Below are 16,422 nucleotides of genomic sequence, written 5' to 3'. Positions count from 1 at the left end.
CTGCGAAGGATTTTCCCGAAAAAGTGAGCATTAAAACCGCCATGTTTGTTTTCCCAGTGGGATGCTTCTATTGACAAAGCCGATCTTTTCTAGTCTTTTGAACCATATCGCTTTTGTTTCTGGTTCTGATATTGTCATATTTTAGTTTTGGGATTCAGACATCATAATTGTGTGGTTGTTAAATGTCCTAACACCTGAAAACAGCTCGAGAAATTTGTTTGCGAACTCCATACCTGCAAAAGGGAATCAGATCTGTGTGACTGCAAACCTCCGTTCAAACTGTTTCCCTTACCAAAGGAATTGAAAAACAGTGAAAACAAACAAACAAAAGCAGGTTCTTGCTGTTAGGACATCCAAGAACCACACAATTATGATGTCTGAATCCCAAAACTAAAATATGACAATATCAGAACCAGAAACAAAAGCGATACTGTTCAAAAGACCACTGAGAAATCAAACATGGCGGTTTGATGCTCACTTTTTCGGAAAAACCTTCCCGGTATGCATTGCGCAATGACCAGACGTTTGAGATTCTTGATGCATCTATTGGATAAAGACTCCTCCTTCAAGTATTGGAGACTTGGTGTATCCATTTTGGTTGATGAAGCAGTGGTGCCAGAAACAAAAGAAAGTATTACATAATATATCGACAACAATGATAATGGAGAGGTCAATTTAACAACATTATGGGAGTGCGGGAAAGCAGTAATAAGGGGAAAAATAATTGAAATAACCTCTAGAAAAGCAAGAACAGCAACAAAAACAATTGGAGAATGAAGGTAAAAAAAATATAACTGAACATACTAAAACGCTTGAAAAGTCAATTATGTTAGAGTTAAAAGACGAGGCTTAAAACGAGGAGGGAGAGGATCTTAAGACTCACTTTTATTTTCAGGCTTTTAACACCGTGTGAGTTGTGTGGTCCTCTGTGTCTTTTTAATATTTGTATCTTTTTTAAACTTTTTTATTATTTGTTGACATTTTTGCTCTTTTTCGTTTTACTAGTTTTATTGTCTTAACAAGCAGGGTAAAATGGAGCTTTATTTTACTTTTCGATTTCTTTCTGCAGCACTTTGGAAACTGTTTTGTTTATGTATGAAATGTGCTATATAAATAAAGTGGATTGAATTGGATTGGATATTAAGACAATAAATATCAGGTGCAGGCCTTTTAAAGTATGAGTGGAAATTAAAAAAGGTTCTTGCGAATATTTATGAATACTTTATGGATTAATATCTACTATCCTTCACTCACACTGTACCATCTTCTACTATTACTACTTTCACACAATGTACCTTTAACTTATTACAAAATTGACTTAATTTTTTATTGTTTTTTGATCTTAATCAGCATCTGCACCAACCTGTGTGTCAGCTACTCTTTTTATCATCTTGGAACTAATTACAGATCATCTTTGTATGAATAAAAGTTCCCAATCAGCAAAATTTCCTGGTCACTATCAGTATTAGTGGATCCCCAAAAACAACAGCTACTACTACAAACATTTGACTCATTCTTCAATGGATGAGGATAAATTCGGGAGCAGTCCTTCTTAAAACATGCAAACTACACAATAAAATCAGCACTGAAACCATACCACAAATATTAAAGGAAGAGTCCGGAGTTTTGGACATAGGACCTCATTTCTTAGTGATCCAGAGTGTTGGAGACGTGTGGAGACACTTTTTTAAAATATTCCATCCAGTCCTGCCACTAAAAACAGTCTTACCCACTCCACAAAACACCCGAAGCAAATCTATTATTACACCAGACTGTCGATGTAAATGTCTGTGTTGATAGAATAATGTTTGAAATAAAACTAACCTTGCATCACATGAATTGTCACATGTTGAGGAGGGACTATTTTCTCATATATCAGTCCGCCGCTGCCGAGCTTTCTATCAGGAAGTACAACTCACTGCTGCTGCTCAGACATAAATTCTTCAACTGCAAGGTTAGTTTTACTTCTTAAATTACTCTATCGACACAGACATTTACATCGATAGTCTGGTGTAATAATAGATTTGCTTCGGGTGTTTTGTGGAGTGGGTAAGACTGTTTTTAGTGGCAGGGTAACTATGGCCATTGACACGCACTAGCCTAGCATCAGTGACCTCTGCAAATACAAGGACTGGATGGAATATTTTAAAAAGTGTCTCCGTACGTCTCCAACACTCTGGCTCACTAGGAAATGAGACCCTATGTCCAAAATTCTGGACTTTTTAACCCATTTACTTGATCAGACTTATGACTTCCCCATTATTTCACATTACAACAGGATTCTTTGTCAACTGAAAAATGTCCCACAAACTCTACCACATCGGTGATTATCGACAAGAAGTCTTATTGATACAAACCCATTTAAAGCAACCATACACTCCACTTCAAAATCAATACAACATCTATTGAGTGATGCCTGGGTCTTTAGTGAGAAATGGCTTTGACGCGCAGGTGTAGCCCACTGATTGACTCACATTACTGTTGGAATGAGCAGAAGTAATCCATCAAACTCCGGTAACTTTATAGCATCTTTCAAAATGGGCTGTCAGACTGATCTGTATTTACGAGTGCAATGGTCTAATGCCCCATAGTAAATCTCTATTGATGACTACAGCAGTTTTGATGGCTGTATTAGATTGTGTTATTGATACTCTGCAGTGACATTGCGCCGGGGGAGTTCTACGTGTATCTCTATAATGGAATGTTTAGTAGCTACGACAGTGACACAATGCAACCACTGTCAAAAAAACGTTTTAAGATTGTCTGAAAACTCACATTTTCAGGAGCCTGTGGGCAATACGAACATTCATGGTCGTGTTTAGGAGTTTGATTTTCAACAAAAAGGTGAGTGACTAACTGAAAAACTGTTGACTAATGCAAGCTAGGTCATGAATCGGAATACACTAGACAGTTTGCAAGAACCCCGGAAGTGCGAGTTCGGGCACCAGCCAATCAGCGAAGAGCCAGACATTCTGTGTTGGCAACAATTCCCGAGATCAAGGATTTAAAGCCAGAATAAAGAGAATGTTTGGTGAAATTTATCAAGGAGACAGATGTTATTGCCCGTCTTCCTACGACCAAATAGCAGCGATTGGTTAAATTAAAAAAAGTACCCACCTACCGTCGAGCGAAGGAATTCTAATGCTGTGAGGTCAGACGGTTTCTACAAAGTGAAACATTTTTTACAAAGTGAAACTGTCTGACTAACAGAATAACAGTGTGAGTGTTTAACAGCGCAAATCAGCTTATCTGTTCTTTATGGTCAGATTGTGTTAAAATAAAACTCCAATTAAAGTCCAATTAATTTGAGTAACAGCCTGAGACAGAGTAGTACCTTCAAGATCTGACCTGTAACTTGGCCAATTATTTGTCTACATGGCGATCAATAAGATTAAAGGCACTGTACATGATTTTTACAGTTTTAAAAATGTAAAAAAACAAACAAACAAACCACTATTTAGTTTTAAACGGTTGGCAGTGGTCTGAAATTATTCCTTATTTACCTTATGTATTCGGAGCATCATAATTATTCACCATGATGAGTTTGTCTGAGCTTTTCACAACTCCCAGAGACCAGTTTGGACTTTTGCCATGACAATAAAGATAGCAAATAGCATGCTAACGTACATTTCCTGATTACTGAACAACAAAAAGCTTCCTAATTAGATACAGATATGTCTGTACTGGGGCAAGACATATTTTGCTCAAATATATGGGGGGAACAAAATCAGGTACAGGACTTTTAATGTCGTACTGTGGAACATTTTAGAGCAAAGCAACACCCTCGTGAATATATTTTCATTGTGTATCAAATGTGTAAAATCAGCATAACATAATTTCTTGTTTTTTGAATGTGTCTCTTGCCTGCAGTCAAAGCTATACATAGAGACTTGGCTAAAACACAGGACCAGGTGGCGGCTCAGTGGAGGCTTGCACCAAAATGGATGAAGTATGCTACACGACTATTTAGCAAGGCAAGCTAAAGGTTGTGCTTCACTGCTTGGACTTGGAAATGTCTTGGATTTTGTTAACTTGAGGAAGAAAAATGAGACGCAGGAATATATAAAATAATGTTGTGTAAAGTTTTCTAAAGGGCTCATTTTACGCTATTTTCTGATCTATGTTATAATGTTGTTTCTTCATCACAAATATTATCACTAGGGGTGTCAAATTATCGCGTTAATTGCGATTAATTAATTACAGTCATATTTAGCGCGTTATGTTTTTTAATCGTGTTAATCTCATTTTTAATCTCTAACTTTAGTGTTTCTGTATGCGAGTTGCTTTATTATAAAACCTGTTTTTATGTGTTGTTGGGACAACAACAATACACACACACACAAAAAACACATTTATACATTTTTTTATTTCGGTAATTCCACTCATTGCCGAAAACCCACACAAAACGCGCGCAGTAAGAGCGATGTAAACGTCATTATAACGTTGGCGGCGTCAGGCAAAATGGACGAGGTCGAAGAGCCAGTAGAATCAATCAATCAATCAATCAAACTTTATTTATAAAGCACTTTTCATACAAAAATGTAACACAAAGTGCTTTACACAGATTAAAAACAATCCCACATTTCTCTATCAATAATATTTTTAAGATGGTTAAGGAAAGACTGGACTTTTTATTGTCTTTAAGTAGACAAAGGTTATTATGTTCAGATTTCCTCGTCTTTGCTACTTTACAGCAAACAGTTTCTTATTCATGGAGACTTGGGCTCAACAACCAATTTGGAGAGATTTGTTAAACAATAAATGACTTTATAAAGTCACTTTTTTTAATCTATATCAGTCTTTTGATCTGCCACAATAATGTAATAATGAATTTAAATGAAAATACCTCAAATTGAAGGCTTTTCTCAGCAATTTTTAGGTGAGATTAAAATTAGATTAATTAGATTAATTAATTACAGATCATAATTAATTAATCTCTCAATTTTTTTAATCGCATGACAGCACAAATTATCACACAAACCCTCCATATTTAGGCTGAGTTCTTCATTCAAACTTTGTGATGTCATGTGGTAATACAAGAAGTGCTCCACTGTGTTTTTAAACTCCATACATCTTCACTAGAATCATTTGGATGAGACAAACTGTCAAACTCAGGCCCAGGGGTCAAATTTGGCTCGTGATATAATTATATTTGGCCTGCGAGATCATATCAAACATGTATTAGAGCTGCTTGCCAGCTACAGATCGACTATAGAGACATTATTTATTTAAAATTTTGTTCTTATTTTATATTATGCTTGTTCTGGATTCAATGTTTAAGCAAAACTATTATGAAACATTTATTTTAATAAGAAAAGATTTAACATTACATATCTCGAAAGAATAGAAAACATGCAGATGATGTTGAAGTTTTTCGATAAATATTTAGTTTGGCCCACGATTTAGTCTCAGTTTTTAATTTTGGCCTCTGTGAATTTGAGTTTGACACCCCTGGCCTGGATGATTGCAATCTAGGAATTTACTAAACAAAAAGTAAAAGGAGCTGGTATCTTGAAATCTGCTGCTACATGACATCACAAGGTGGAACAGAACATGTTGAGCTTTGGAGATGCAGAACGACTAATAATTAAGGATTACTCAAACATGTGTGAATGAAACAAAACACAACTCCAGGTCTGTTTTTGGTGAGGTAACAACATTATAACATGACTAAAAACTCACATAAATCCATTTTGTGCAATGAAAAAAGAACTTTAATGGGTATTTTTGTCTAGCTAAAGTGTGTCTGCAAATTATAAGAGAATAATTTAGTCCCTGTGATAAAGTATTTACAGATTTTAGTTCCGATTTGATGCCAAGTAGTACTAAAATTTGAAAATCTTCTGAGAGATTTTAAGTAACTATATTTTTGGCACGAGAATGGACACTTTTAATACCTCATTAAGTATCAATATATTTTGGTACTGATCCACTCATCGCAGTTATTTAATTAATTTGTTATGCAAGGATTTGGTTTAAAATTATGCATTCATTTTCTGCTTGTTCCTGTAATTGGATAGGGCCTATATTAGCAAAACTAGGTATTTATATGGCACTATAAATGCAATTTTTATATTGTTTTTCATATACATTTTTAACATTACATTATTTTAAACCATTCTACTGTACACCAACCTTTAATATTTAACACCACTTGCCACACCTTGAAAAAATGTCTCTTATAAATGTAATATACTGTCTCTTAAAGCATGAGACAATGTTATTTTATTGTAAGCTGATATGCCATTTACCACTTATCAAAACGCTTCCTGTAAGACTGACTAAAAATATAAGTATAGCATGATGAAGCATTTGTGAAGCAGAAATCAAGTTACATTTACAATTTAAGTGGAAGTAGAAGACCGTCTCCACCCAGCAGAAAAGGAAACTCACTTCTTTGCCGTGTGTTTGCAAGTCAAGAGTGGGAAAAGTCATAAAAATTGTATGAATTTTGCTTGTTTCAGAGGAAGTGGACCATTGCGTTTTAGCAGTAGTGGTGGTAAGTAACAGCAGTAAGTAGCAGCTAAAGTTGTATATATGAAGTAGTAGTAGTAGTAGTAGGATAGAGTTTAGATTCATGGATGGTTTGTCATTGTAAAAAAGATATATATAATAAATAATGAAATTGAACTGCTACTCGACCAGAAAAAAGTTTGTGTCCTTTCGGCCTTCACAGATACAAGTGGTCTAAATGAGTTTTCTCCGTAGGGTGGCCGGGAGCTCCCTCAGAGACAGGGAGAGGAGCTCAGTCACACATATAGACTGTATATACGAATGGAAAAAGGTAATTCAGTAGCTGCCACATTTCAGGAAGTGAGCATGGGGGCGCTTCTGGCTCCACCGACTCACCTCTCTCTGTAGCTGCTGCTGTCAGGCTCATCTTTTGGTCTTAAAATGCTCGTATTAACCCGCTCTACATGATCTTGGTGCTTTTATTTCGCGATTTTGTGTGCAATTGGAAGTCGGGTTCAAATTCAGTCCTATAACTTCTGACTTTGTGAGCTTCATTTGACTGGAGCCGAACACTACACACGTTAAATTCATTCAGTCTACTTCTTTATACAGTCTATGGACACACGTGAGGAGCTTGGAGTAGAGCCGCTGTTCCTCCGCATCAAGAGGAGGAGAGCAGCTGAGGCTCCCTGGAGAGGTGCTCATGTATGGAAGATAATTTGTTCCATCAGATTTTGAATTTTAAATGCCACTGAATTTCTCACTTTGAATTTTTTAAATCTGAAAAAAGAACCGAATTATTTTTATTCTGAAATTTAAGTATACTTTTTCAAATTCTAAATAAAAATGTCACCTTTTAAATATTCAGCACAGATATTTTCAAGCCCTAAAAATCAAAAGTTAAAATTCAGAGTGTAAAATTCGCAGTGAAAAATTTCAGAACAAAGATCCAAGATGCCAAGGCAGAAGCAATCGATATCGAATCATAAATGAGTAAGGAGGACAGAGCTGTTTTCCTATTGACTGTTCTCATCTGTGGTTGGGATTTACACCTTTGAAATAAAACAGATGAGGTTTTGATTAGGCTAATTCTGACCAATCAGACTTCAGGTTCCCGAAATCATTTCCTGCTTCTTATTAAGTTAGATCGGATCACTTTGGATCGATCGGTTCATCCTTGGCATCTTGGATCTTTGCTGAGAATTTTTTTCACTGTGAATTTTACACTCTAAAATTCAAAATAAAAAATTCACCTTTTAAATATTCAGCACAAATATATTCAAGCCCTCATATTCAACAGAAAATGTACACTTAAAATCTCAGCAACTAAATATCTGAATAAAAATAATTCAAACATTTTTTTGTCAGAGTTAAAACATTCAAAGGGACAAATTCAACGGCATTTAAAATAAAAAAAATCTGATGAAACAAATTAAGTTACATAGTCATGTCCCATCGGGAGGAGGCCCCAGGGATGACCCAGGACACGTCGGAGGGACTGTGTCTCTCGGCTGGCCTGGGAACGCCTTGGAGAAAGTGTGTACAAAAAAAGAAAGAGACTGAAGCCTCCATGGCCTGGCCCCAGATAAGCTGAAGAAAATGGATGGATAAAACTACATGTCCTGAAATTTACTGCTAGTAAAGCTGACAAGTTACAACAAGGAAAATACAAGTAAAGAATAACTGGAACAAAAATATATAGCTGTATTTTTCCGTATTTGAACGACACTTTTGAATTGGAGTTGTGTAACGTCTTTATGGACAGACTTTAGCTGTGCCTCAGAGGATACAGAGGAGAGAGGAGGTGATTTATGATCCTGATTTAAAACTAATGTGTCCTGTTTTATCTGAACACACAGTTCTGCTGCTGCACTCACCGCAAAGAGATGATCAGTATTTAGGAAGACGAATGAACCGAGCGAGGGAGGTCAAATATAATATAGTGTGGAGGGCTATGAGATTAAGCACAACTGAATAGAAATCACAACTGTAATGGCGACTACTGGCAAATAGCAAAGGTTACAATCATTTATGGAGTTATAGTTTCTTCTGTGAAAAAATCCGCAGCGTCTCCACCGGGTCTTCCTCTGAATAAAACCTACTAACTTCTATATGTAAAATTAGCAGTTCATATTTCAATCTTCTCTCAAATATTAAAGGTGTAATTTTTTGGTTCAGGGTCCGTCACCTGCAAACTAAATCTCCAAATAAAAAATTACATTCAGATATTCACACAACAATGTTCAGTTCTGATATAGTCCAACGAGGTTCATTCGGTCCTTAAATATTTGTATTATTATTTTATTAGATTCTTTCTTCAGATCAAGGTTTAGTTCTAGGACTATAAACTGAGACAAAGGGGCTTTTTTACTCTCACACACCTGGGATACTGTCCTGAAGTAGTCGGACTGCAGATGGCGCTGTCGTCCTCACGCCACTGATAGGAAGACAAAGCTACAACCTGTTTAAATCAGATGACACAGCAACATCACATGACAACTCTGAGGAAGATCGCGAGTGAGCATTCAAAACCTTGGTCTAAAAATGAATGAAATAAACAGTTCTGGTGTAGTTCCTGTACAAAAATACTTAAAGAAATACTACTTGGCTTATGTATTTCAGAGACTTGTATTATACTTGCATTCAACACTTTAAGGTCATTTGTTCTCGGGCTCTTATAGACCTTTAAAAAATAGGACCATCTTCCCATCTTCACCAGAAAAGTGGTTATGTCAAAATATTTTATCAGACATTTAGCATTATTTTTATTTGGCAGACTTGGTGAAACTGTATTGATTTTCTCGTCTTTTACATTAAACTGCAGAGCAATTGGGCATAATGGCTGAGGAAAACCACAACTGCTTTAATAGAAAAATGCAGCTATAAATGCAACTTCAAGGTTTGGCACCAAGAGTTTAAATTGAATATATTGTTTATAAAGTGGTAAATAAAATAAACAGTTTATATTAGACACTATAATACACTGAGATGCATTGGGACAATAATTATTTCGGTTAGTTCTTCTCAAACTGTGAAATTCTGTCCTCCTTTGGTTTAGACCTTGTTTAGACCTAGAATTAATTTTGATAATTTTAGTTTTATTTATTTTTTAATTTGTCAAATGTTACCACAATCACTTTAATAGAAAAATGACAATATAAATGCAATTTCAACTAATGTCTGGCTTTCAGAGTTCTAAAAATATTGCTTTTAAATTGGAAAATACAATTAATAGTAACAATTAAATCAGTTACACACTAAAATAGAAGATTCATTGGTCCAATAACGATTTTAATACTTTTTTTTTTTTCATTTTATATTGTCTGCAAAAATATGGCTGCTCACATTATAATTTTAGGAGTGTACTCATTTTGTAACATTATAGGACATTAAATTTGACCATTAACTCTATTACTAAGATATCGTCTGGTAATTAATATGCAAGACAAAATCATTATTCAATATAAAAGGAATGTACAAGCTTTAATTTAAAATATAATTTTCATGAATGGTATAACAAATTGTATAACAAAACTTTATATTGTTATTACTTGAGTAAATGTTTGTGTTACTTAAAGGTGTATTGTGTAACTTTTTGGTTGGGGCTCTGTCACCTTCTTGTTTCTATGGAGATGTCATTGCTCTGCCTGGAATGTTCCACAGTATGACTTTAAACAGGTCTACCTTACATTTATTCAATTACAGCTGGTTTTATAACTCAAAAATACCTAGAAAAACAGGTATTCTGACTGTGAGCGGGGTCGCCTCTCCACAGATCTGACCTGTAACTTGGTCTGGTTTGGTCTTCATGAAGATAGAAAGATTTAATATCATACTGTGAAACATTCCAGACAAAGCAATAACATCTCCATGGATAAAAGCATTTGACTGACCCTTCATCAGAAAACTTACACAATGCACCTTTAAAGTTCAATATGCTGAAAATGCAATATTTACAAATGATGTAAATAATTATGTCTGTCATTTGAGCTGTAAATCATACACCTAAGCACATTTTATAGTAATGCAACTTTTTGGATGGAAGCCACTATTAAACTCCACAGAAGAAATAAATTTGCAAAATCTTTGGATGATTTTCCTGGATATAATTTATACAAATAAAAATTGTTGAACCAGGTCAGAATCCATTTTTCACACTAATTGCATTGACTTCTCTGTGGTCCTGCCTCATTTTCACTCAGTCCCCACAGACACCAAAAGCACCAAATTTACTGTCACGTATTTACTCATCACTCACAGCAAAAAGACCATTAGTATTTACGAAGATGAGTGAACCAAGCAAGTGAGGTCAAATAAAATAGTGTAGAATAGTAGTGCTATGTCATTAATGGTCCTACATTACATAAAATTGACTATTGTGAGCTTTAAGACATGTTATAATGCCATTACCTCTGCAAAAACTTACCTGGAGTTGTTTTTTTTTTTCATTCAAACACATTTAAGTGACAATTTATTATTAGTTTGTCTACATCTCCAAAGCTCAAAATGCTCTGTTCCACCTTGTGATGTCAAGAAGTGGTAGTTTTCAAGTTAACATTTACCTTTACCTTTATTGGAAATTCCAGGACTAAAATTATCCAAATTATTCTAGTGAAGGTGTATGGAGTTTAAAAACATAGTGGAGCACTTCCTGTATTCCCACATGACATCACAAGGTGGAACAGAGCGTTTTCAGTTTGAGAGAAGAACTCCTAACTCTTAAAAATGCAGAGTTTGTGTGTTAAACAATAATAAAATATGGTCCTTTTAAGTATTATAGAGACTACTTGCTTAGTTCTCCTTCCAACTTTTCAACTCTTTAAACTAATTTGTTATGTTCTTAACAAACTGTTAAAGGTGCATCGTCTAACTTTTCTGGTGGATCCATCAAATGCTTCTAGAATGTTTCAGAATATGGCATTAAACGTTTCTATCTTCATGGAGACCAAACCAGACCAAGTTATAGGTCAGATCTGCCTGTTTTTCTAGGTATTTTTGAGCTATAAAACCACCTGTAATTGAATAAATGTAAGGTAGAGATGTTTAATGTCATACTGTGGAACATTCCAGACAGAGCAATGACATATCCATAGAAACAAACAGGTGACGGACCCTAAACCAAAAAGTTACGCAGTGCACCTTTAAATCTAGTCTTTATACACAGAACATTCTAAAAAATAGGACAAACTTCCCATCTTCAACAGAAGCGTGGTTAAGCAGAAATAATACATTTTAGAAGCCAACAACACCAAACTTACTGTCATCTACTTACTCATCATTCCCAAGAAAAGACGTCTCTTTCCACACCATTTTGTCCTCGAAGGCACCCATAGCTCCCTTTTCCATCGGCTGGTACAGACATGGGGTAGACAGTGGCGTCACGATCTGGTCCGAACTGATGGATGTTATTTCTGAACTGGGAAAAATCGACGAAGACCAGGATGAGTTGGAAGAGCTGGACGGACTATCCAGCCTCACCTCTCGGAACCCCTTGAAGTCCTGACTGCTGGATAGGGTGGACAGTCTGGGGTAAAAACAGGAGAAAAGGGAGGCATGGCGAGCTAAAACGGAGAAGGATTTTGACGACGTTGACAAATCTGGCGAGGAATACGAAAGAGAAGTTTTGATAGAGCCAAAATTAAACATTGGGAAAGTTAGCTGGACACAATTGCGAAGAAGAGAGTGAGAATCGCAAGAATACACAAAATATTTTCCGTTAATAGCAAGTAGCAAAGATATAGACTTTACAACCAATCAAATTTAAAGAAAGATATGAGACCAGCCAATCAAATTTGAGCTGAGAAGTGAGTGTGTAGACTGGCTAAAAGCTTTCATAGAAGAAGACGGGCCACTTATAGAGGTGCTCGCTAACATTACATTACCGCACTTTTAGAGACCGCAATTGGATAATGAGGAAATAGGTAATCAATGAGGAGATGTACGAGCAGGACTGGACAGTGTAGCGAATTTTGGTTACATGATAGGGTCTACGCTACAGGGAAGAAGTGTGGAGTATTGGGTTTCAGCGATAAGCAGTTCATTACTCACAATAGCATTAGGGCTAACAGCTAAAACCACTTAGCGTCAAGATATGCCAGGTGATACACAGCGCCACGATGAAGTATAGTGTGAACAGTGTTATAGTGTAAGTTTGAATGGAAAAAGAATGGAAAAATAGGTAACACAGTTCAAATGAGGCTAAAAACAGTAGCATTATTAGGGCTAACAGCTAAAACTACTTAGCGCCTAGATATGTCAAGTTATAAACAGTACCTTAAAGAGCGTAAACAATAAAATGGGTAGATTTCACAGCTATATTGTTGTCTGAATGGAAAAAAAACATAAAAAGTGTGTGAACAATAAAGTCATTAGATTTGTTTGAATGGAAAAAGAAACAAAAATAGGTGTAACACAGTCCAAATGATGCTAAAACAGTAGGATTATTAGGGCTAATAGCTAAAGCTACTTAACAGCTAGATAATGCCAATAATAGTGCCATAAAGAGAGAGAACAATAAAATGGGTAGATTCCACAGTTATATTGTTGTTGTTTTAATGGGAAAAAAAAAGTGTCACACAGTTCAAATGAGGCTAAAACAATAGCATTATTAGGGCTAACGGCTAAAACTACTTAGCGCCTAGATATGTCAACTTATAAACAGTACCATAAAGAGCGTGAACAATAAAGTGGGTAGATTCTACAGCTATATTGTTGTCTGAATGAAAAAAAATAATTATAAAATAAATAAATGTAACACAGTTGAAATGAGGCTAATAAACAACAGCTCTATTAGCTAAAACAGCTAAAACTACTTAGTGGCTAGATATACCAGGTGATGGATAGTCCTATAAAAATCTAGAGTGTGAACAGTGCTATACTATAAGTTTGAATGGAAAAAAATAAAATAAAATAGGTAGAACAGTTCTAATGAGGCTAAATCGATAGCATTATTAGGGCTAACAGCTAAAACCATTTAGAAGCTAGATATGTCAGGTGATATATAGTGCCGTAAAGAGAGTGAACAATCAAGTGAGTAGAGTTAACAGCTATATTGTGGTTTGAATGGAAAAAAAAAATAAAATAAATGTAACACAGTTCAAATTAGGCTAAAAACAATAGCTCTATTAGGGCTAACAGCTAAAACTACTTAGCAGCTAGATATGCCAGGTGATGGCCAGTGCTATAAAGATATAGAGAGTGAACAGTGTTATAGTATAAAGTCTGAATGGGAAAAAGAAAGTGGGTAGATTTCATAGCTATATTGTTGTCTGAATGTGGAAAAAAATTGTAACACATTTCAAATGAGGCTAAAAACAACAGCATTATTATGGCTAACAGCTAAAACCACTTAGCGGTTAAATATGCCAAGTTATTAGGGATAAGAGCTAAAACCATTAAAAGGCTAAATATGCCAGGTGATAGACAGTGCCATAAAGAGAATGAACAATAAAGTTGATAGATTCCACAGCTATATTGTTGTTTGAATGGGGGGGGGGGGGGAATAACACAGTTCAAATGAGGCTAAAAACAACAGAACTATCATGGGTAACAGCTAAAACCACTTAGCGGTTAAATATGCCAAGTGATACACAGCGCCATAAAAATGATCAGTGTGAATAGTGTGAACAATAAAGTATTACAGGCAGATTTCACGGCTATGTTGTTGTTTGAATGGAAAAATGAATGAAAAAATAGGTAACACAGTTCAAATGAGACTAAAAACAGTAGCATTATTACACCTCCGTGAAGTTGGCCCCCCATCAAAAACTATGTCAATTGTTTGTGCTCCGTTTGTGCTCTGTTTGTGCGGCAAAAAGTTTTGTTTGTGCTATTTTAGTTTTTGAGATATTAACGATTCTTTCATATGTCAAATTCGGGTCAACCCCCCAGGAAGCTTAAAAATGCTCTGAAAATGCCCAAAATGGTGTAAATTGTTTCTGCTTCATTTGTGCTGCAAAAAGTTTTGTTTGTGCGATTATGCTTCTTAAGATATTAGCAGTTTTATTTTCAGCCATTCCAGCCCTTCAACATCTTAAATAGCCTCAAAACAGGCAGAAAATTATACGAAGTGTTTGTGTGTTCGTTTGTACTGTTTTGTGCTGTGACAGTTTTCATTTGTGCTGTTTTGTTTTTCTAAAATTATTAATTATTATGATATCATGTCATTTCCACTCAGCTGATGTAGCTTTAGTAAAACTAGTGAAGATAAATGATCTCAGGCTGTGGAAAAGTCTGAATTATTATATAAAATACGGATCAAAAGCAAGTTACTAAAGACTGATACAGACTTTTCCACAGCCTCGAGATCATTTTAAAGAGTGTGAACGATGAAGTGGGTAGATTTCACAGGTATATTGTTGCTTGAATGGAGGAAAAAAAAAAAAAGTCAGTTCAAATGAGGCTAAAACCGCATTATTAGGGCTAAAACCGCTTACAGGCCAGATATGCCAGACAGTGCCATAAAGCTGTATAGATATATAGCGTGAACAAGAGATTTCACAGCTAATATATTATATTGTAACGGTAAGAAAAGATGTAACGCGGTCCAAATGAGGCGTCAAACAATAGCAGCACGTTTCTCAGTTGAAGTACATTTTGCAGAACTGAAAGATTCCGGTAAAAATGCGAGAGGTCCTGGATTACCACCTAATGACATAATAAGTTAGAAGATAATATATTGAGCTTTACAGAGGATATCATGGCATAATATCTGTGAATTAAACAAATGCAGGAGTTTTTGATTAAGAAAAAAAGGCATGCTAGAAAATAATATGAAAAATGTAATTGTGAGCTGGCCACAATTGTGTTATTTTTAATTGAATCTTTAAATGTGCATTGTGTAAGATTCAAAACATACATACAACATACATATAATTATTACTAATTCTACTTACCATATGTGCCAAAAAATACAAGAAAAAACTAACTAGGTCAACTTAAGCAGACCTCAGCAAAGGCAATGGTGAAAATACGGTGCCCAGACCATAATTTGAGCATTTCATTGAACATAGCATTGTGTTTTTGTACCGTGTTAAACTTACAGTAACTTGGAGCTCAGAGGAGTCAGATGTTTCTCATTTCATCAACAGGAAGAAATGATCCTGATTTGATTTGATTGATCCACCTGGGAAAGTTTCAGGCTTCCCCCGGACGTGAGAGGCTCCTGAGTGAAGAGGAGTGCAGTGTAGACTCAAGCGTAAAAACAACCACATTAAATACATCTTAATGACTGTGAGGTCTGTAAGATGTGTGACTTTTAAGGACCCGTATTACAGTATTTTCAGATCTATGTTATAACGTTGTCAGACCCTGAGCTGTGTTTTGTTTCATTCACACATTTAACACATTAATCCTGAATATCAAAGCTGTGTTCTTCTCTCAAACAGAAAACACTCCGTTCCATTTAGTGATGTTGTGGTGTTGGTAATACAGGAAGTGCTCCACTGTGTTTTTAACCTCCAGAGCATTTTGTAAACAGACTAATAATAAACGATCACTCAAACATGTGTGAATGAAACAAAGCACGACTCCAGGTATATTTTTTGAGGAAGTAACAGCATTATAACATGACTTAAAGCTCAGAAGACTTATTTTTAGGACCTTTAAGGGTGCATTCACACTTATACTTAGTTGGTCCTGGTTTGTGCCCACTTAAGTCCTGATGTAGACTTTGACTTTGGCTTTGACTAGTCCAGGTTTAGTCCTAGTTTAGTCCTAATTTTGGTGTTCAAGTGACAGTACTTAAGAAGGCATTTCAATATTACAGATGTTGTTACAAAAATACTTATTCATGTATTATTGTGATACCTAAATGTACTTTTTATTTATTATCACTGGAAAATAAACCAATATTCTCACAAATGTTCATTAGCACTTGATGTTATATTTGATTAAAAATGTACTGTATAGTTTTGAAATATCACAGTGTTTCAGTTTTTCATAGATAATAGACTTTTAAAATTGTAAACT

The 16,422-nt window shown here is 35.4% G+C and overlaps 1 protein-coding gene across 1 annotated transcript in view; it reads right to left on the bottom strand.

Annotated features, from left to right (window-relative positions):
* LOC110173181 (FERM and PDZ domain-containing protein 4-like) overlaps positions 1-15,618 on the bottom strand; it is a 184,931-nt gene extending 169,313 nt beyond the window's left edge. Inside the window, exons 1-2 of the mRNA XM_055166974.1 lie at positions 15,495-15,618; positions 11,726-11,977 (exon numbers count right to left, since the gene is read on the bottom strand). Coding sequence (XP_055022949.1) covers positions 11,726-11,799 — 74 coding nt within the window. The 5' untranslated portion in view covers positions 11,800-11,977; positions 15,495-15,618. The remainder of the gene's footprint in view (positions 1-11,725; positions 11,978-15,494) is intronic.
* Between the last annotated feature and the right edge of the window lie 804 nt (positions 15,619-16,422).

Source organism: Boleophthalmus pectinirostris, unplaced genomic scaffold (genome assembly GCF_026225935.1).
Source record: "Boleophthalmus pectinirostris isolate CB_2022bp ecotype Guang Dong unplaced genomic scaffold, ASM2622593v1 HiC_scaffold_11, whole genome shotgun sequence".
NCBI lineage: Eukaryota > Metazoa > Chordata > Actinopteri > Gobiiformes > Gobiidae > Boleophthalmus > Boleophthalmus pectinirostris.
The sequence above is the reverse complement of the archived record's forward strand: the minus strand, read 5'-3'. Positions and strand labels throughout refer to the sequence as shown.